This window comes from Calonectris borealis, chromosome 18 (assembly GCF_964195595.1).
Source record: "Calonectris borealis chromosome 18, bCalBor7.hap1.2, whole genome shotgun sequence".
Lineage (NCBI taxonomy): Eukaryota > Metazoa > Chordata > Aves > Procellariiformes > Procellariidae > Calonectris > Calonectris borealis.
In genome coordinates this window covers 16,972,172-16,994,748 of record NC_134329.1, presented here as the reverse complement: position 1 = coordinate 16,994,748, position 22,577 = coordinate 16,972,172, and the positions used below count along the sequence as shown (strand labels likewise).

Here is a 22,577-nt window from a genome sequence, read left to right as displayed (position 1 = left end):
TAACATTATTATTCACTGATAAGATGAAAAGCAAACACATATCGAACACATGGCATGGGGAATACTTGACTTAAACTCTTGCTATTGTTTCTAAGTAGGAAACAAACCTTAGAATATATCTCGAGGGATTCCTATAGCCAACACTTATATCTGAAACTACAGCAGCTATTCCAGAGAACAGTACTTGGAGAACTGATTTGCCAATAAAAACAAATTAACGTGAAAAGAATGTTTCAAAAATGACACTTCCAAGACTATTTTGCACATGTCTAAAATTAAAAGGGAATAAAACTTCTGTTTTCATTAGTTTCAATTTCAGCATCATCTCATTTACCATCCTTTACTCTGTATATTCTTAATCTACCATTTGCCTCAAATTGCTTGGAGACAGTATCTGCAGACCCCACTACACATAATTAGCTGGGGCAGGGGGAAGCAGAACTATTGCCAGAATTAACTGCATAGAAAAATCCCTGCTTCTGGAAGAGGCTGAAATAAATGCATTGTTAAGCCTAGCGGGCCGCACACAACGCTTTGATACATACAATGCAAGGACTGCTTTGGAAGCTGCGCTGCGTTGCTGCATGGGTGTCAGAAGCAAGGACAGCGTCTCCTCCTCACAGGGTGCTTCTCACCTCGCTGGGTCCTGGTGGACGTTACAACTTGTCGCCGCAGGAGTCCCACACAGCAGGGCTGCCGCCCGTGCAGGAAAAACACGAGTCTCACAGATGGGCCCAGAAGTGCTTTGCAGGGTGTGCGTGCAGTTAACAGCACAGGGTGACTCTGCCACACAAGCCTGAAAGGAGACAATAGGTTGTTCTGGGGCAGAACTGTAATTCAACCTTGGCCAATTAGGGAAATCAAATCCGATGAAAATGTCTACTTTTATGTTATCACTTGACACGTGCATATGGGCAAATATTGTGCACTAGGATAATTATGTCATGATGTAACATACAACAAAATGTCAAGTCTGACATTTTCTAGACTACTATCAGGCGTGATTCTGAATTTAAATGAAAACAGCATTTCTTAGCTGAAAAGGGTTTGGGAAAACCCTTTGTTTGTTTATTTGTCTCAAGACATGAGGCATATCTTTCCATCCCTTTGTTGGTTAGGAGAGACTCCAGCAATGGCTTCAGGCAGCGCATAGTGCAGAAGTGGACAGGAGCCAGGGAAGGCACAGAGGTCAGTAGCTGTTTGAAAGAGGGAGAAAGAAGAGGACAGGAAGAAGAATAAGCCTTCTTTTTGTTTTCAACTATTACCCAAACACTAAGCCAGATTCCTCAGGCTGAGGAAGTGATTTCAGACTGTGCTTCTAAAGCAAACACGTAGCAATAATAAAAATAAAATACAAAATAATCCAAACCAGGAAAAAACCTGATACAGCCATGCTGTGGCCATATAAAAAGATGCAAGAGGCAGAAGAAAAACACACAGCGTAAGGGTTTGAAGTAGCTCAGCAAGTCCTTCCTAATGGGCTAACAAGACAATGCCAGGAACAATGCCGCAGAAAAGGTGGAAAAGGCGGCATTCAGGAAATACCACAAAATTACAGTTTTAAGATTATTATGAGAATGAGCCATTTACTGTAGGCAGCATTCACTTTAAAGTCATGTTACACTTGTTCTCTTTATAGCCTCAGCCACAATAATGAGACTTTGCATCCCTTACACATTTACTACAAAGCAGCACTGTGCCTCTGACCTCCGCAATTTGCCGGTCTGTCATTCCTACCTCTTCTTCTACAAGAGCACTGGCTCCCGAGACCAGTGGTGGGTGGGCCTGTTTGCAGAGGACTTAGGCGGCTGCAGCCATACCGTGTTCTGGGCTCTGCCTCGTGTGCTGGATGTCAGAAGTAGCATCGTCTCAGGCAGGGATTGGAAAATAAGGTTGGGTTTTGCTGTTGAAAAACCAGGGTTACAAAACTGAAGAACTCCGCACATCCGTCCCATTAAGTATTTTTAAATGCCAGTAGATCTTGACTCCAGGCAAAAAAACTCTTCTTGTAAAGGCCAGTTCTGCTGAAGTACTGGTGAAGGCTCTTTTAAAAGTAAGTGTAAAAAGGACCTCTTTTCAAAGGTGAATTTGAACTTCAAAATTAAATCATTTGGGGACCTGACTGGATAACCGAATGGCTGTAGCCCTCAGCTGAAAAGACTGTGTGTTAGACCCAATTCTGATACGCACTGCATGTACCTCAGTTTCCTCTTCTATAAATGGGTTGTAAAAATACCACCATCCTTTCGGGTTTTGTGTGTCAAAAATCCCCAGATGAAAAGTGCCGTAGGACAGTTTGGCATTGTACTTGGTACCACTCTTACATCCATTTAGTCAGTGTTGCTTCATATATAAACAGAATTAATTCCTTTGGGTAGTAGTTTTCCCTTTCAAATTCATTATACATGTTCATACACAGCTGTGTGCGCACACACCATTCCTGTAAATATCAGTGAGAAGTGTATGTCTGAAGGTGAAAAAAGATGAACTTGGAGATGAGGAATGAGCTGGGAAAGCCCTCAAGTGCTGCTGACTGGAGATGCCCACGTGGCAGGCCTCCCCTGAAGCCATCTTGCTCTCTCCTCCCACACAAGAGAGTGCAGGCATTCAGCAGCAAGGTCTTGTTTAACCAAAAAACTTCTGAGTGATTAACAGCCACAAGGATTGCGACTGTTTTCTGTTACATCTAGCTCATTCGGTCTCCTTACAAAATGACCTGCAAGCTGAGGGTAAGGCATGAGCTTTGGAATCAAACCTGCATGTAAAGATGAACCATGCAGCAGGCATTATTTGTTTTCTTGTCGGTTCACATTCCCTCTGTTTTACCTGTTCACCCAAAGGGTGTGTAAACCTTTGCTGACCTGACCATCCAGTAGTTTCCCAATTACTCTTTTGGACCACTAGCTACTTTTGTACTGGATTAGTCTAGAACGAGGAGGCTGTGACAGGCTGTACAGGGCAAATTGTGCTTTTTACAATTACTTGTGGGGATTGGAGCCAACCACCTGCTTCAAAGCCCAGAGAGGTTAATTGCAGCTCTCTTTCTCTTGACCTGCATACCAGAGCACATCGCTGGCCGTCCTGCCCTCCTGGTTGCAAACTGTCACAAATAACACTTTCTGATTTTGTCAGGCAGCTGATAATGGATGGTGACAGACTGTTTTAAACAGGCTTGCTCTGTGCATTTTAGATGAGAGGATGGCATTCTAAGTTTTTGCTATGTCTTCTCACTGTGTAGTGTTTGCAGGAGAGATTTAACTGCATTTTCCCTCTTTGTTCCCTCAGAACCAGCAGCTCAAAAGAAATCGGTGCGTTAAGTCACCTGCTAATGTAACTCTGCCTGTGTCTCCCTGCTGCGTCAGAGCTTGCCCCCCGGCGAACCTGAGCGCTTTCTGATGTAAACAGGCATGCACTCCCCAAACTCCAGCAGCAGGTCACACGAGTTCCCCTTCCAGCAGCACCACGAGTCACTTCTGGCAAGCAGAGTATGACTAGAAAAGTATGGAGCAGACTTAAAAGGGGAGAAAGTGAAGGGGAACATTTGCTGTAGGCCATCGGCCAGAGAATACAGCCATCACCGAGTCCCCAAAGCTCAACGTGTGTTTCTCATTCCCTCTTCACTTTGCAGGAGTGTCAGAGTGCTGTTAGCATGAAATCACAGCTCTCATCTGAGACCTGGATGGAATTAATTCTTTGTCCTGGGTCTCTAGTAGATCCCAAGTGAAATAGGAGTGCTGGGCATTTTCTATACATGCTCAAGGTTCTTGTTTCCTTCAGATGAACCAAATCTACTTTCAAGTGACAAGTGCTGTAAGGTGTAGTGCATGAAACATGGCAGTAATTAAATGCATATGAGTGTAAGAGAGGCTTCTTCAGGTGAGCTTTAGCCTAGCCTGAATGGTTAACAGTGGTCATGGTTTCACATACTTCATCACGGGGTTCAGCTGGGTTCACCTGACTGCTGAAGGTTTTCACCCTGATTTGCACAAACTTGATTTTCCTTTAAATTCTTTGGTTTGCTTGTACCTAATAGAGTAAACCAAAATTTGAGATAGAGAACTGAAACAACAATAATGTCTCTCTAAGTTTTCTCCAGATTACTTTCTGGAAGATACACTTAAGTGAAACATGAACTCTGAACTCTACACAAGGCCACTGAACTTCTATAGCATAGTTATATGCACTGATTTATATTTACCCCTCAGTCAGTATATAAATGACTGAATGTCTCTGTCTAGACATATAATCTATGAAATTTGTAAGCCTAGCCTGATATTTTTACAGCTACAATTAAAGTCCATCTTTCAGTTCCCTAATTTAGCACTTTTCTTGCCTGCTGACAAGACAAGAACATTTTAAGCAGCAAGAAGAGAATCTAAAATATTAGCCGCTGTCATGTCAGATATTAGTTATTCCCCTGATCTGGTCTTGATGTTTATCCCTCCCTCTTTGAGTTTTCTTAATTATGTCTGTCTTGTATTAATTCTCACAAAACTCCCTAGATGTAGGCTTTATGATTTAGAATCTCAACTGCTCATTCAATTAATGGGCTTGATTAATGTGCTTAAACTTTCCAGAGACACTTGTGACACATTATGAGGGGGAAACAAAGATTCTGAGTATGCTCCATCTGATTTGTGGTACTCCTGAGCCTGGAGTCCATTTTAAGCTCTTTATCAGATAGCTAGGTGTATTTTTTTTTTTAATTCTTGTACTCATTAAGCATTTATGTAGAAGGAGTATTCTCTCCAGAAGAGTGACTTAGTTTCCTTTGCCCAATCCCTCACAACCTGGCTTAGTCCCTTTGTAAAAAAGTAATTGATTGTAGTTTCAGTACATGGATTAGGATCTGAGAAGCTGACTTGAAAATAGCAAACGTGGAAGTGCAGCTCTTTTACTTTATATACGGGTATTGCATATGAAGAGAAAAACATTGGACCGTGAGCTTTCCTAACAAGAATCTCAAGGTACTTGACAGTATTTTTAGCAAAGCTATTACCTAATAATAAGCAGTACAGAAGAATGACGTTAGTTGTACAGTGATGTTGTAAAAGGGACAATCTGAAAAGTTTGGCTGGGTGGTCTCACTAAGTGTGAAACAGTCATTGGATATGGTCAATGTTCAGAGGATATGTACCAACAGATCAACTGGCACAATGTTTCCCAAATGTTTCTCATTCTGTGCTTGGCTTGAGAGTTGCTATAATTTTCAGTGTTGTCATAATAATTCTGGAAATGAAACTTGTCACTGAATGACCTGCATAAATGTTGCTTGTATTCTTTTGCTTCTGAAGTAGCTGATTCTTAGGCAAGTGGCCTATAAATCTTAAAAGCATTATGAGAGCCATTTAGGCAAAATCTTGTTACTTAAATGTGCTCCATATGATGGTAGAACTCAGGTACTATCCATCTAACAGCAATATACCACGTTAGAACTCAAGAGAAAAACGATGTTATTCCGTATGAGATTTAAAGCAGGACAAACTTAATTTCAGTCATATGTGAGGACTGCCTTTGACCAAAAAAAAAAGGCTGCTACACAATTTCTGTAATTTTTCTTGGCTCAGTAACCCCTAATTCTTGTTAATATCAGAAAAGATTTGAGGCTTGCAGAGCAAAATCAACCTGTGTTTCAGCATATTCCCCACTGAAGTCTACATGGGTTATCTCAGTAACTCCAGTAAACCAGAACTTAATCGCTGGCTTAGCCAGAATCCCTTCAGCTCTGCGTCCCAATGCATTATACAACAGAACAGTCCTGACAGGAGAACAAAGCCCATTTCAGTAACACAACTACATCTCATAAGCCATGGTTTTAAAAGATTAAAACCACAGTACATGGACTCCGTTGGAGACTTATCACCTCTCCCGCTTCCTGCAAACCTGAATGCAAACCTGTATATAGATACAAGAACATGTACATATATACACATATATACATATAATATAAACATATTATACATTAATCTAAATGTGTGTGTATATATAATCTAAAAGTACACACACACATGTTCATAAATATATTAAAAAAAACCTACCTCATGAAGAAGGAGTTCTGTCTTTCCAGGATGCAGATCAAATGCGTTGTTACACCATGTTCTTTGTATAAATGGGATCTGTGCTCAGGACCTCGATTTTGTGCCAAAGGATCCCTGAGACAAGAGGGTAGATGAGTTGTAGTATAGAGCCCACGGGCCAGTTTTGGCAGTAATTTCATATAATGACACAGAGCAACTATGAATATATTTTGCTAAAACAATTAGTGAGAAGTTCTAAAAATTAATGCTTCTGCTGCACTTCTGCTCATGAGCCATAAGGGGGTCTTTGTCTTTCAGCAATACAGCGCTCAAGGAAAAAGGAAAGGATTCTGTTTTATGGTTCTGAGTCAGTCTTTTTCTTACTAACATATGGCCCCATTTTTTCCAGGTTCTTTAAGCAAGTTGTAAACATAAACTTAGATGCACATGGAGTTTGATTCATGAAGAGTTTAATTTGCCTAGTATAAAAGATTCACATAGGTTATATAACATCATTAAATTATTTCTGTAGTTTGAGGAGTACCCATTGGGGAAAGCAGAACTGTTTCCCTGGGGTCCATTTATCACTGTTTGCTATTAATTAGAAAACTGAAAATATAATATGCATGACTCACATTAGCAGTGTTGTCTTTGGACTGATGTATCATTCCTCGTGCTTTCTCAGGAACTTTTATTCATGTCCTAATTAATCTTTTTTTTTTTTTTTTTTTTAAGGTTTCTGACAGATGTGACTCCATCTTCGTTAATGGCAAGGAAATGAAAAGCAAAGTGGATACCATTGTTAACTTCACTTACCAGCATTTTACCACCCAATTAGAAGTGACGGTTTGGGTTCCACGGCTCCCACTGCAGATAGAGATCTCTGATACAGAGCTTAGCCAGATCAAAGGCTGGAGGATACCCGTCACCTCCAATAAAAGGTATGCTTACAGCATTGGCACAGCCCAGATACGTGCCCAGGGCCTCTGATTTTAGAACACAACAAATTTTTAGAGTATTTCTCAGAATCTACATGCTCCTGTTTAAAATTAGCTTTACAGTCTGTCTTAGCCTTCATTATAACATCCAACAACGGTATCAGTGGGCTACATTTTATCCTGATCTACATAGTTTAAAAGTCAGTGGCTTTGCCTGGAACATTAATCAATTCCACACAATCTCAGGAAATTGTATCATACACTCTGATGTGCAAAGGTGAGGAAAAGAACCTGGACGTCTCCCATCCTGTATGTAACATCGTGTGTGTGTGCTACTCAGCACTGCCAGTGCTTAAGTTTCTGTCTACAGTGCTAAATAAAATAGGGCCAGGGAGGGAGCCAGGTCACTGGGCACTGGCAGGGCGGTTGGACTAGGTGATCTTTAAAGGTCCCTTCCACCCCAAAGTATTCTATGATTCTATGACTTCGGATGATTAGTCAGTCTTTGTACAGATGCACTCAACAGCAGACCTGGCTGAAGTATTATTTAGTAGATCGGAATTAGGCAAGAAAACCACTTATGCTCCTATTGAAGACTATATTTGGATGAACAGATTTCACCAGGACAAATGTGTATGGGGAAAAAAAAGGGGGGGGAGGGGGCAGGGATTTTGAGCTCTGTTCTATTCATCCCTATTGAAATACCAATTGTAGAATAACCATCATTTCGACAATCTGCATGATTAAAAATTTCCAGGAACACTGTTATATTGGTGGATTTCAGGCTAAGTTGAAAAATACTGCTGGAGAACAAGGCATGACACCAGCTCAAATTTATAATACAGTGAAAAAGCATTTCTGGCAGCAGTAACTGTAGTGCTAAACACTGTGGCAGTTCTAGCTAAAGCACTCGCTTTGCCCAGGAGAACATCTCAGCTATTGAAGAGCCTTAAAGAGCCCAAACAGACAGCAGCGGAGTAGAATTATCTAACACTTTATGAGGGCATAAAACTAAGGGTAATAGGACACAATTTACGGGATACTCAGGTAATGAGCTCCAAAGAAGTGGACTGACTTACCTCTTGGCTATGTGGACATTTTTTCTGGCTATGACAGAAGAGGTGATGAGGATCTGGCACGAGAGAAATTTGTGTGTTTGCTTCAGTGATAAAGGCAAAGTTGCCATTTGTAGAAGAGAGAGATGTGCTAGGTGACGAATGAAGTGAACATATGCCGGCTGGTTGAAGCTTCACTTAACTTCCCTTCTTCTGTCTGTAAAGTGCCTAGTGCTGTAACACTCCCTTAGGCGCAGCTCCTACTAAAACCAGTGGGGATTTTGCTGAGTAAATGGCTGCAGGATTAGGCTGTTGATGTTTATTATAGGAGTAAACTTTTAGCAGCAAGCTCAGTAAGTTAGACATTCAACTGTGGTTAACGGTCGTGGACATTCTGACTTTAAACCCATTACACACAGTGCTGGAAATTTACCCCGTGGTGTCTAGTTCTGATTTATTTGGCCAGCTGAAATAAAGATAATGGTCTGAGAGTCTGCAAGCTGGCAAGCGGTGCGAGTTTGCTGCTGCTCAGATTGCATCTGAACTGCTGGCACATCTTCAGCAAGCATTTTCCGTGAAGGGTGAAAGAGAAAGTATGGACACTGTATCATTCCCCAGAATCGCAGCTGGTAGTTTATGACATTGTGTGTCAGCAGTCCATGCCCGTGTGAACGGGAAAGGTTTCAACTAGAAATAAATTATCTCTTGTTTTATGGAACATTCACGTGGATTTTTTTTAACTTTGGAGGGGGGTATTCTAAATCAATAGGCAATCTAGGACTAGCATTAGTTGTGCTCACTCTGACATTTACTTTGTACACTAGGTTTTTACATTTCCTCTATTTTTATATTTGGATGGGTTTTACCTGAGATTTAGTGGCTTTTTTTTTTTTCCCCCTCTTCAATTTTTAATCTGCTTATACCTCCATCTCCTTCATAGCTACATGTTTCCCAATATCCTAAACGTGGGGGAGTTTTTATGATGAGTTTTAAATGGTGACCTGAAGCACACAAGACATTTGGACTACAGGTTGGTTTCCTGAATCCTCATTCAGTGATACAGCCAGAAGGCCACATTTGCTTATTCTAAACAATGGTTCAGCCTGTAATTCTGCACAGTGCCCTCCTGGTATGCATAATACAGTGTTAGGGCTGTACAGTGAGAAGGTTGTCTTGTGTGATACTTGAGAATAGGTTTGAAAGAGAGAGGAGAGTGCTTTAATCTTCTCAAAAAAAAAAAAAAATCCAAGCATTTCCCAGCAGGTGTGGTAGCCATAGCATTGTATTGCTTCAACTTCATTTTCATGTAAGAGCCAGTATCTGCAGTTTCCATAAGGTTTTTGATATCTATCCTTAAAGGAAACTAATTTGAAAAGAAGAGGGCATCTAACTCTTTCAAAAGTCCCTGCCAACAGGGACTTTCAGGTTCAGCCGCACATGGCCCACAGGTCAACTGAAACTATGTCACTCAGGTTTAGTTATGGAAGGATTGTAATGTGTCTTCTTCATTCCTCACCTCACCACAGACAAAACAGTTTTCTACTCTCCTCCTGTCCACTAGGGTTGGTATCTTCACACCACTCCCTTGTCTTCTCAGCAAGAATTGAACATTACTATAAAGTAATTAATCAATAAACAGAAGGTAAAATTTTTGAGCATTTCTTACAGGGATTGTGCAGAGACACTTCAGCAACCTCCAAACATTCCTTCAGCTCCTCTTGCTCCCCCGCTGCCTCGTTCCCACATGCTCAGCATGGCTGTGCTGGTTCAGTTGTCTGAGGGGCTGAGCCAGATGCCAAAACGTAACTGGGTTTACAATAACCTTTTACATGTTTTTATTGGTGCTGTCGACAAAAGAAACGCTTGTGAAGCTACTTCCTCAGCGTGGCTGTTCTTCATCTGAATATTGCTGCTTCTATTTCAGACCTGAAAAAGTGTTTATATGCCCCAAATCACATCTGTTCTTTCCAATGATGTTTGTTGATCTAATGAAATGTATTGCTTCTCCCTATAAACCCTGACATGTTTGTAATTGTAAAATACATGTGATTACAGACATGTTTGCTTACTTAATGTTTTGAATAATTTCCACAAAGTAATGAAAAAGACAGGGTCTTTACAAAAATTTTACAAATGGCACATACCTCGCTCAGTTTGAACTGTGACAGTTTTCACCTGAACTGCTGTAAGAGCAGGAACTTGCTAGAGGAACAGAAAGAAAAACCAGGCTGCTTTTATGCCAGAAACTGGAAAAAAAATAGTCTCCCCTATGTAAGAGCAGTAATACAATTCATCAGATCAGTCTGTAAATATACGGGAAACCTTTATTATCCAGAGAAGAACTTGATCTATGGTGTGTGCTACTGCAGATATGAAGAGCCTCCCTTTCCAGATCAAAGTCAGCTCCATGGATCAGCTCATGACTAATGCATGGTATGCGGTCCTCGAACTAGCACGGGCTGACAGAAACGCTATCCCTGCAACGGGCTGCAGAAGAGCCCACAATCTCAGCAAATGAAAGGTGTATATTTAAATTAAAGTCAAATATTAGAGTGTAGAAGAGGTCCAGGCAGACTCTGCTGGTCTAACAAGAACATTTATTTTGATTCCTCATGCATCTGCAAAATAATTGCCACCTTCCTGAAGTTCCTGCACTAGCTCTAGGCACATACATTTACATGGGATGTGTGGCTTCAGCTTGCATTAATAGGAATTGCATGGCTAAAGTCTCTCAGAACAAGCTGGAAATTTAATTTAAGTAAATATTTGCAACTGGGATAGCACATTGTTTTCACGAGGCTCCCAGGGAGGCAGACATCACACAGTATGACTCCAGCATATGCTTCAGCGTCAGGCACATAGTCTACTGGACTTTTACCGGTATCTGGCCTTACTGAACAACAGCTGATAAAGCCATCGCTAAGTCATGGTGACTGCAAACCTCCGAGTAGCATAAACCTTCAAAACCTACGAAACAGTTATCAATGGCAGTCTGTTGAACTAATAGTTAACTAGGTGGTAGCTCTACTTTGGTCCTGTCTAGTACTAGAGACAAAAGCAGGAAAGTAAGTTAAATGAAGAAAAAAATAAACTGCTTTAGTTAAACCTCTGTGTGAGTGCTGCCACTCAGAAATAAATTCACTTCAAAGCGAATTAAGTGAAACTGGAGTCAAACCATTCAATTTGTGAATAACAACATCCGCACAAAGCTTGAACACGCTGTAAATTCACTCCTTTAGTTAACTGACTTTAATGTCCTATGGAGATAAGGCCATATGGATTTTTGTTAATAGGTAGACTGTATTTTCAAGATCCATAAAGGTACCAAATTGCATTTCGTCTTGAACTGTGAGTGGAGCTACGTGCAACTTATTTCTGTAGCTTCCACTACATCAACTTCTAGTGGCTTGTATTTTGTATCTGAAATAGAATTTTTTTTCAATTAGGGATGTTGCAAATGTTTTTTAAATACATGACTCTCTTTAATGACGATTTCAAATTCAAAACCAGCAAAACTGATTTCTTTAGGGGTTTTTTAACAGAAAATTAGCATCTGGCCCAAGAACTTGATGCCTGGTTTGAGAGTGGTGCAAATTAAAAGAGACATACTTAAACTGCTCACAGACAGCGTCTATAATATAAAGTTGACAAATCACTGATTAGATCAGTGCTAGCAGGCACCCTTGTAACAGGGCTGCTGTTTTAACTCAGCTCTCTGGCAAAGGCTTTCTCTGTGTGAAATGTAAATTAAATGTAATTCTGGCAACCTTGGTTCACTCCAGAAAAGCAAAAAATCTTCCAAGCAAGTTTACAAAGCAGCAAGAAATAGGATAAGAAGGATTCTGAGAAATATCCAGAGCTAACCTCAGAGATGACCAAGGGGGGAAAAAGCAAAATATGCAGCAATAGCTTATATTCATGAGGACATGTCTTAAAAAGAAAATGAGCTCACTGCTTAATGAAGGATTTTAAGCCTACTGAAAACACTGTAACAAGAAGTTTAAGACTCTAAAGGGAACTATGCAATTCAATGGATCTCAAACATTTTGTTGGGCCCATAGAGACAAAACACTGAAATGCTCCGATTTACTAACTGAAACATGGATTTGTGGCTTTGAAGTGGAAATGGATATCTTTTCCTTAAAAAAAAGTACGAACTTGAGTTGGTACCTGGTAAAAGCAGACTTGCAAAGCTTGTACTGAAAATTCAAACGTCTCTCTTTTTACTTTGCACTGACATAAGAAAGTGCCTTGCCCATTCCATGGTTTAGAGATGCTTTTCAGTTCCACATTTGCATGCAATAGAAACCATGTATTTCTAAGGAGAGAGATACAGATACAAACATCTATAAATGTTTTTGTAGCAAAATGGAGCCCTTACCTTTGTTTGTTAGAGATACCACACGGAAAGAGTTGGACTTGCATCATCTGTTTTTGATTGGTAGTACTGGCTGCCCATACAGTCTAAAGCCTGGTAATAAGGGCAGGAGTGCTCGCTCTGTGCCCTTATGCAACACTCCTCATCTCTGGTCATTCTTCCCACAATTCACGTTTCTGAGCTGTACGGGACTAGGGTTGAACAATTCTTTCTCTGAAAGTTGTTTTGAATATATTTCCTCTTGAACAGTCCAGTAGTCTAAAGTTTTAGACAGTGGAAGTAGAAATAAATGAGCGCAGAAATAAATATGAACATATGGGACCTGAGTAAAACATCTGGTTATGTAACAGAAACAGAAACCAGAGTTCTGTAAAAAAAATTAAGTCAGCGTGAATGTTGAACATGTGAACATTTTTCTTCAAGCCACAGAACACTGTCTCTGTGTCTCTTTTCCCATAAGAAAACTGGTTCCCACTGGTTCTGTGGCTCTTTTCCCCAAAATCCCGTAAGTACTTCTTACCTGAATAGCTCCTGCGCATTCTTCTCCAATTCTGCACAGTTACTAAAAGAGGGTCAAATCCCGGAATCTCAGAGCTAAACCTGGTTTTCCCGAAGTCTGAGATTATTCAGATCTGGCTTATGGTTAAGATGAGCTGAAGAGCGTCAGAACACAGGAATAAATTGGAAGTGCGAACGTTAAGGAGTTCATTAACTCTTTTATAGCATTATAAAGCCAAAAGCCATCTAAATAGGCATGGGTCACGTAAGCTCTACGAATGTTCCCCCTTCCAGTACTTTCCTTGCGGCTGTTTTGCTGACTGGCTGGCTTCAGTTCATAGTCCAGATTGGCACTTGTATTGGGAAGGAGAGAACAACTGAAAATTTCCCTAAAATACCCAGCTAGTCTAATTCTGTAAGACTAATTTCTTTGTGTAATGTAAATCCTATTTTAGGATCCTGTTGTTTCCTTAACAATTCAGTGGCTATTCAATGATGTTTCATTCAGCAACTAATGATGGACACTGTTGTTTTACACACACAAAACCAAAAAGGCCGTACGAAATACCATTTACTTGAGGCTGAATATATATATTCAGCTAACAATTGATGCATTGAAAATGTATTTTGAGTGTATTCGATTCTGTAACACCAGGACTTTCTATCATTTTGAAGAGCATAAGGGCTTTTCTTAGATACGTTTTCAGCTTACTGTTTGCCAACTTTGTCATAAAACAATTTATAACCAAAGCAATTCTGTTTTATAATAGTTTTTCATAGCTGGTATTTCAAAGGAGAAGATAAAGGAACACAGTAAAGACAAAACTACTTCCCAAAATACTGTGAAAAATAAGAGGCTTATCCCATATTTCCCACCCTTGCTATAGAAGTGGCTTCAGGCTGAATAAATAAGTAAAGGAGGAAGGCAAATTATTTCTAAGCAATGAATTCCACAGCATGGAAGCATAATGAGTAAAAATGTGACCACCTAGTGCTTAATACCTGACTTGAAAGAGATAAAAGAATCCTGTGTTGGTCCCAAGGAATAAACAATATCAAGGAAAAAAAAGAATTGATGGGAAACTGGGTTTTAAACCAGATAAAATTCTGTGAGGTGTGACAGCGCTACCATCATGTACAAATCACTGTGATGCCTTATATAAGGCTTATGGAAAGCTGTTATATTGTCACGGGTAATATTTTGCAAGGGGGACAGATAGTTAGAAAATGTTAAAGAAAGTGTGTCTAATGCTGCAGTTGTTTCTCTGGGGTGACTGGTAGTCTCACCAGTCTGGCATGTGTAATCTGAGTAACTGAAGTCCCAAGTGGTAACTTAAGTGCCTAACTTGGTTTTTCGGAAGCCCCATGTAGTCATTACATGACTAAATATACTAGACACATGCATGAACTGTATGAGATTTAAGGTGAAATCATGGTATATTTCTCAAATGCGGAGGGCTTACTGAACCTATGAGAGAGAGATGTGGGAAAAGGTGGGGCAGCAGAAGGGACCTAAGCAGGGAATCCTGAATACGTTACAATAGTTTTGAAGAGATGAGCAAAGTGATACAAATGTTACGGGCAAAGGTGGAGGAAAGGATGCTAAAACATCTTCTTCCATCCCTGCTGAGCTGCTGCAGGGGGTTGTTCCAGAACTGTCCTCTCATAAACATTTCACGCTGCTTTCCTTAGCAAGATTTGATTGCCGCTTGGAGACACGGTGAACAAGTGGTGGTTCCACTGCAATCTCAGCAATGGCAGACATATTTTCAAGTTGCTGGGAGGTCCCACTCAAACAAAGAATTCACTAACAGAAGTGACAGTAGCTTTTAAATTGTACAGCACAAAAAAGCTGTACAAGCATCTCACCCAGCTTTAGTAACCTACACATCCAAAATGTGGGTTTCCTATTTCTTGCACAGCAGCAGATGATGATAACATTAATCTAATTGAAAATACCATGCGACTGAAGCTCTGCAGTGTTGTAGGGAGATCATGGCAATGCAGGTAACAAACCTGGATCTATTTACAGGCCTACCCGTGACAGTGAGGACGAAGAGGATGATGAGAAAAAAGGAAGAGGTTGTACCCTCCAGTATCAGCATGCCATGGTGCGAGTCCTCACGCAGTTTGTAGCTGAATCCTCCGAGTTTGGAGGCCACTTGACCTATATGCTAGGCTCTGAGTGGCAGTTTGACATCACTGACCTTGTGACCGATTTCATGAAGGTAGAAGAACCCAAGATTGCTAAGCTTCAAGATGGCCGAGTTCTGGTTGGTCGTGAGCACGGCATCACCACGGTCCAGGTACAGCCTAAGATGTATCTGCAGCTTCCGTAGACAGAGTTCTGGATGTACAGACACAAGAGCTAGTTAGCTTATAAAATTAATTGCTCTCAGAAAAAAACAAGCTAAAAAAAGGAAGTTTGAATGGGTTTTCATTTTTGCTATTTGTCACTTCCATAAAATACTTTTAGGTGAAACTTCCGAAGGGATTTATTCATGTTAATGTGACTAGCAACACAGTGAGATTTTCTGAACAGTGAAACAGGTTACAGGATGCACACAACTAGCTTCTTTTAATTTCAGTGGGACCTTATGAACCTAACTGTTAGGAAATTTTATCAAAGATCAACATGCATCTTTGTATGCTTAAACATCTTTGAAAAATTAGTCCCTTTATGTTCACAAAATGAAACACAAAAATAATCTTCAGAAATCTTTCAGAGTGTTCACGTTTACCACCTGTCTCTCTATCTAACTTCATGCATATTTCTTAATCAAAATAAAGGAATACAAACATCGGGGCTCTTCTTATTAACTGCAAACATCCGGAATGTTCCAGTCACACTAAGGTTCCTTTGCAGTCAACACAAAGGAACAGGTACTTTTAGGGGTCAGCTCCTTTCAGCCTAAAACAAACATCACAAAGAGGTCAAGGGATTTCTGCCCTTAAAAAGTCTCTTTCACTCCAGCAACTATAAAAGAGCAGAAGGCAGCTAGCTCCGATGCAGGTAGCTACACTGTAGATTTCTCATGTTAGTTTAGACAAATCGCACCTCAAACATTTGGGGCTTGAACAGCTGTTTCTGGCATCAGTAGGAAGATGATTATCTCCTTCTGAGCATGTTAGAAACAAGGTCTTAGTAACTGACAGGACTATTTTGGCATTGAAAAATGCAGACAGGCCCCCAGTGGGATTTTCAAAGTCCTTTTGCAAATCTCACTTTCATTTCATTCAGGTCCTCTGTCCCTATAAAGGCAGCAGGCCAAGTTCCTATCAGCCAGGCTTTGTACACTTACTTATTCCCTTATTGAGTTTCAGCGTTAATCAGTGTCTTACACTATGTCTTGTGCTATACTGCATTCATAGGAGGTTTTATAGACCACACAAAAACGACTTTTTTTTTTAAAAAACAAATCAATTCAATTTAATCTATACTCCATTGTTGAGATGAAGCTGCAATTTTGAAGTGATTGGGTGTTTTATTAAATTATTTTTGTAAATAAAGTAATTTAGCAGCAAATGAGTGTAATGTCTTGGGGGAAACATCAATTATAGCTTATACATGGATGTGACAAACCCAAGATTAATCCGAAGTGTTATGCCGATTAGAGATTAATCTTGCTTTACAACACAGTTAGTTGCTGTTTCATGCAAGGCGTTTGCTTTCTCTTTCAAGGTTCTGTCACCTCTTTCCGATTCCATCTTGGCAGAGAAGACAGTGATAGTTCTAGATGACCGTGTAACCATTACAGATCTAGGAGTACAACTAGTTTCAGGCTTGTCCCTCTCCTTACAAATCAGCAAAGGAAATAAGAGAGCTATCGTTTCTACCACCTCTGCATACGATATCCTTCGTACTCCGAAACAGGTATGATCCAAAATAGTATATAGAATTAATTTATTTGTTTACTGTGCTTTGTCAGAAGCTAGGGAAAAGCTGCTTGCTGTAAATTTTGGACAGCATTTATAATGTATGACTTTGTGAAAAGCAGTAACTTCACATAGTAAAGGCTGTTCATCTTACTGACCAACTCCTACAGGTGCAAACACCCATACAGAATGACCATTAAACTCTTCAGAACTAGTTCGGAGACCTGCGCAGCACAGGGAGAGTGATGGACATGTCTCTGCATGCATACTGCTGTAGAAAGCATGTACATGCCACTCAAGACACTTTTTCTGTAGGTAAATACAGCTTAGCTTTGTAAGCAGAGGTAGAGACCCCACGCCTCAATAGTCTCACAAAATCAGTTCAGCCAAAAGGACCTTTTGGCTGCATGTACAGAAGTTTTCATCAATCTGATGAATTTGTGCTTACTTTGAATCATATAATCTGAGGAATTAAATAGCTTTCGGTGAGACCACAGAATAAATTACATGTATCTTTTTTATTGTATTTATCGTAGAATTGAGACTTTATATCACTAGGGAAAGTGTAACTATCTTGTTAGCACTAGAAATTTGCAATAAGAAGACAAATTGGTTTGGTCAAAACATCGTTAAAAAATGGTGGGTTTGTGAGTGTTTCTATAGTTCCTAGAAACTACTACAATCACTTTTGTATATTTCACATAATCTTGTATATTTGAAAGCATGATAGAAAATTTAAAGTATTGCATTGAGATGTGTTTTTAACCTAGTTTGTTTCAACAACCTGAATGGGATCACCATTCCGACACATGAACAGCTCTGCACCTTGTATTAAATATGGCATTAGAACAGCAGTATCACAGAAATTCCCCATGATAGGTTCTTTATAAAATTAATTAACCTGGACTTTGGAAATATGATTATTTTCATCATGGGGCCCAGGCATTCAAAACAGGCTTCTCACTTCAGACTGTAACGAAGAATTGTTAATTTTTTTTGTCAGCACCTTTTATTAAATTTAGATGACTGTGTCTTTGATAGTTCCTGAAGATAAGATAAATGCCTAAGTGGTCTAGAGAACACAAATCTGCAAGAAGAAAATGAGAAGCAGAGCAGACATTTTGATATTCTTTTTTTAAAAGACAAAATAAACCAAAGTTAAACTGTGTATTTATTTTGCCAATGTCGAACAGACTTAACGAAGCAACCGTCTGATATGTGCGTTCTTACCTTTCACACATTCTTCTTTTTATCCTCTCTCCCCCCAGGAAGCCATAGTCAGTGCTTGGATTTTGTTCAGTGATGGGTCAGTGACACCATTAGATATCTATGACTCCAAGGACTTCTCAATCACCATCACTTCACTGGATGAGATGGTAGTGTCTGCACACCAAAACCTTCAGTCCAAATGGCCTGGGGTAGTGGCAGAAGGGGATGGGCAAGGACCTTTGATTAAAATTGAAATGGTCATCAGTGAGCCATGTCAGAAGACTAAGCGGAAGAGCATTCTGGCTGTTGGGAAAGGAAGTGTCAAAGTGAAGTTTGGTCAAAAAGATTCTGACCAAAAAGGAAGCACTAATGACATTGATGATGTGGATAGAGATTTAAAGAGCCATGCAAGCAATTCTATAGAGAAACCTGCAGAACAAGAGAGGACAGCACAAGAATGGTCCAAAAACCATGAGGACATGTCCAGTCATGAGGACAATGGAAACAAAAGCACAACTTTCATATCTCCCATTGATCAGGAGTCCCTGGAGGATGGCCAGCTCCAAAATAACCCAACTGCCTTCACAGGTTTCCCTGCGCAAGGAGAAATACCAGGAGAGAACAATCCCAGTGATCTCACATTGACTTCAAGAGGATTAACAGATCTGGAGATTGGCATGTATGCCCTGCTGTGTGTTTTCTGCTTAGCAATCTTGGTCTTTTTGATTAACTGTGTGGCATTTGCTTGGAAGTACAGGCATAAAAGGTTTGCTGTGAGTGAGCAGGGCAACATCCCCCATTCCCATGATTGGGTCTGGCTTGGAAATGAGGTTGAACTGCTGGAAAATCCAGTTGACATTTCGCTCCCCTCAGAGGAGTGCACTACCATGATCGACAGAGGAATGCAGTTTGAAGAAAGCAACTTTCTCCTTAATGGGAGTTCTCAGAAGACTCTTCATAATCATATCCTCAGATCTTCTGAGTACCTTTGTGAAAAAGAAGTTAAAAGTGAACCTATAAATCCTTCTGGGCCAAAGCAGAAGCGAGTAAAGTTCACTTCATATACAACAATACTGCCGGAGGATGGAGGCCCCTACACCAATTCAATTCTATTTGACAGTGATGATAATATTAAATGGGTATGCCAAGATATGAATCTTGGTGATTCCAAGGAACTTAGGGACTATATGGAAAGACTGCAAGACAATATGTAAAACTACTTTCTTATGTTTGTAATCACCTTTATGCCTTCTGTTTACGGATGGTGGAGCAGTCAGTCCAGTCAGCAATAGGAACAAGACAGTCCAACCTTGGAGTTACCAAGAGGATAACCTGATATCACTGAGCAGGTACAAGAGGCTGGCTGAGTTAAACCTGTTTCACCACAAACCAGGATGTGCCCCTAAAACAGCTACCTGCAGGTGTTGGAGGTGTCACACACGATGGCTGTTTTTGTATACTGCCTGGTACTAGCAAAATGCTAATACAACTACGCTCAGACTCAGAGGAGACTTCATTTGTTTGTCATCTCTCATGATAAATGGTAAATCAGAAAAGAAAGGGATATTTGTTTGCATTGATTTTTCTAGTCGTCGTCCTTCGTAAAGCACAGTGGACATTTCTTACTTACAGCCTGAAACAAGGCTTACATTAAAAGGGATCTGAATGAATCTAATTTTATTGCCTATGTGCAATACAGCCAAGTAGTCGTATTATTTTTTACAGATATAAAAACCCCCATGTGGTTAATTTCTTTTCGTGTTGTTTATGAATTTTATTTGACTTAGGGAACATTAAATATTTTCTTTGAAGGGTTTTTTTTTCGGTTGTACCAAAGTGTAGTACAGTAATATTTATAATGATTTAAGTTTTCTATTCATCTGCATCAGCCCCCCTAGAGATACCTCCGTCATCACTGATTATCTTTGTCCTTTCCATATGGGTATATGGGTTGTTAGTATTTTAAACATAGAAAGGTGTTAGAACTCTTACTGGGAAAGGGTTGTATCTTCTTACAGGGAACTGTAAATACAATAATAAACCCTGGAAAATAAAAACCAAGGAGTAGCCCTGGGTTTACTTTTGTCATTGCTAACATGAAAAAGTAACCTGCAACAAAACAGCACATACTTCAAAGGAAAATGCTTTGCTGAAACAGCAGCTTGGTTGACAATACACATTATTACCAGAATGAGAAAGTCAAACGTGGTATTGAAATGCATAGAATAGGAAGGAAATTTCCTAGCAAATAAGCAAAGGCTTGGAGTCACTGTTACTCTGTACTAATTAATACATTGATGGTAGAATTTAGCAGGACAAAGAATTCCATGCTCAACGGCTAATGCCCCAGACCTTGTCTAAAACATCTCTGACCATAAGGCCGTTAAAGAGAAAAACTTTACACCATGTTTCATTAAAAAAGGAAGAACGAAAGAAAAGACATACTGGGTACTTTATAAAGTGACTATTCCCAATTTTAGCAAGGAAAACATGCTGGAGATTCAAAGCTGCCATTTCACATGCATTACAGTTATTTTTTTACTGAAGGATGACTGAAATAAGTTGAAAATTACAGTTAGAAAAAAACCTGAATCTACATAATACTTAAGAAAAACAATAAAGCACATGTTCTGGTGATGGATCCTGTGCAGTAAACACAAGATCTAAATTACAACTGCCTTACATACCGTAATTCCCATCTTTTAGGTAGATCAAGATAGGATTTGAATATTATAATTCAGTTCTGATATTAGAACAGACCAGACAGCCTTAACTATGGGAATTTCTGCATTTGGGTTCTAATTCACAACTAGGAACATGTTTAATATAACTGCTGCAAAATATGACAATTTTAATGGCGAGAATAGAAAGTGAGGACACAAGGCTTATATAAGTGATTAGAGACTTATGTTTGCTGGCACTGCACTGCGTAGTGAGGGGATGGCATCTGTTATAATCTAATTTTAAGTAGATAAAATAATAGACCACAGAGTTGCTTCTGTTTCATAAGGGATGCAGCATTTGTGCGTCAGATGAAATCTTGGGTTGTTTAACAAATGTTCTCTCTTCTTTAAATGATCCAGACCTTGTAAGGAAATATTAACTCCTGCTATGATCCTTATTACCAACAACATAAAAAAATCCCTTTTTAGAACTTAACATCTCTTCTCAACATGTTATTTTGTATTTGGCCCAACCATAAACCAAGCATATTGTTTGCACAAGAGTAATTGAGTATAAATCAACCACAAATAAATTTAGTCTTGAAATCAGAGGAAACAACTTGCTGATGGTAGTTGCAGAGGGGAACAGCACAGCTGTTTTCATGAATGCCTATCACCAAGTTTACCAGTGAAACTACGATCTCACAGCAGTGTCCTGGACTCCATGACCCATTTCTTTGCTGTGGCCCCAGTTCTGCTAAGTACACCAGCAGATGCTGAACTCCGTCCCTAGTCAGTGCCACAGGTAGTGCCAAGGGACCTACAGGTGTGCTTAGCGGCTCTTCTCGCTCATTAATAGGTAACGGAGGTCAACAGCTTGACTGACTTGTTCAGCAAATTTCCCTTCAAGGGCTATGGCTTGAAAGACTGAGGATCACTACGTCAGGGTGCCTCTCTATGGTCATATTGTTGTGTCCCTGAACTTGTACCCGAGGTCTAATCCCAGGTTGTCCATAGTACCTACAAGCAGCTGTACGTTCAGGCTGCACGCTAGTGTGTGGAGGAAGGACAGTCCTACATGCAGTGTGGACATCGCTAGAAGCCACCAAAGGACACCTCAGGCTTTTTTCAGCATTTACTTGCCATGCGGCTTGCAAACCCCTGTGCTTTCAGATATTGCTGCTGAAGACAGTTATAAATGCAGGGTTCCAGGACTGTTAGTGTTGGACTAGAAATACTTCCGTTCTAGTGTTTCACTGAGCATGTATCGAAAATACACTCTGGAGTAGAAACTGAGACGTAACTGGGGTCTGTGTTCTATTTACCGTGGGGTGGTGAAGCCCTAGCTCGGTACAGTATCTGTCAGCGTGGTCGTGAAGTTCTTCAATGAAGTTCTTAGGTGGCTTGGTGCTGAATGCGGGGCTTCTTTAGAGTCATGACTTTTGGAGTCATAGGCATCATACACATATCTATCCCAAAGTGAAATTACAAATACAGCCCGTTAGAAAGGAGGACGGCCACTACTGGTGATCAGTCAGCTAAACAATGGAATTGGATACAGCCGTCCACAAAAAGACCCCTCCCCAAATCTGGCAATGGGGGGGGGGAAATCTACAACTGCATAGTCATATAACCTTTCTTTTTGTTTTACATCACTTGTTGTTACATGAAAGGTCTTTCATGGAAAAATGGCAATACGAAAAACAAAAGAAGGGGGAAGAGAGAATTCTATTTTCAGTAAAACTGGGATAACACCAATAAAGTGGAGTTGTTCTGGATTTATGCTGGCTTAAGCGCTTATGCTACTTCTCATAAAATCGAAAGGAAAAGAATTTATATGAATATATTTGATGCAAAATACAGCTCTGAGATGATTGGTCCTTTTTAAATGAAATATCTCAAATTTTAGTTTCAAAATGATGACATACTTTAAATGTAAGTAA

At 40.0% G+C, this 22,577-nt stretch overlaps 1 protein-coding gene and 1 long non-coding RNA gene across 2 annotated transcripts; one reads left to right on the top strand and one right to left on the bottom strand.

The window, feature by feature from the left end:
- Positions 1–635: 635 nt before the first annotated feature.
- LOC142090369 (uncharacterized) lies at positions 636–6,780 on the bottom strand. The gene is made up of 3 exons (XR_012676513.1): positions 6,653–6,780; positions 6,039–6,152; positions 636–796 (listed from the first exon to the last, which is right to left on the bottom strand). It is a non-coding gene; the product is annotated as an uncharacterized LOC142090369 (long non-coding RNA).
- On the top strand, positions 6,743–20,036 carry TMEM132B (transmembrane protein 132B). The gene is made up of 4 exons (XM_075168148.1): positions 6,743–6,958; positions 14,919–15,192; positions 16,569–16,760; positions 18,031–20,036. The coding sequence occupies exons 1-4, from the start codon at positions 6,795–6,797 to the stop codon at positions 19,183–19,185; spliced, it is 1,785 nt and encodes a 594-aa protein (XP_075024249.1). The 5' UTR covers positions 6,743–6,794; the 3' UTR covers positions 19,186–20,036.
- Positions 20,037–22,577: the final 2,541 nt, after the last annotated feature.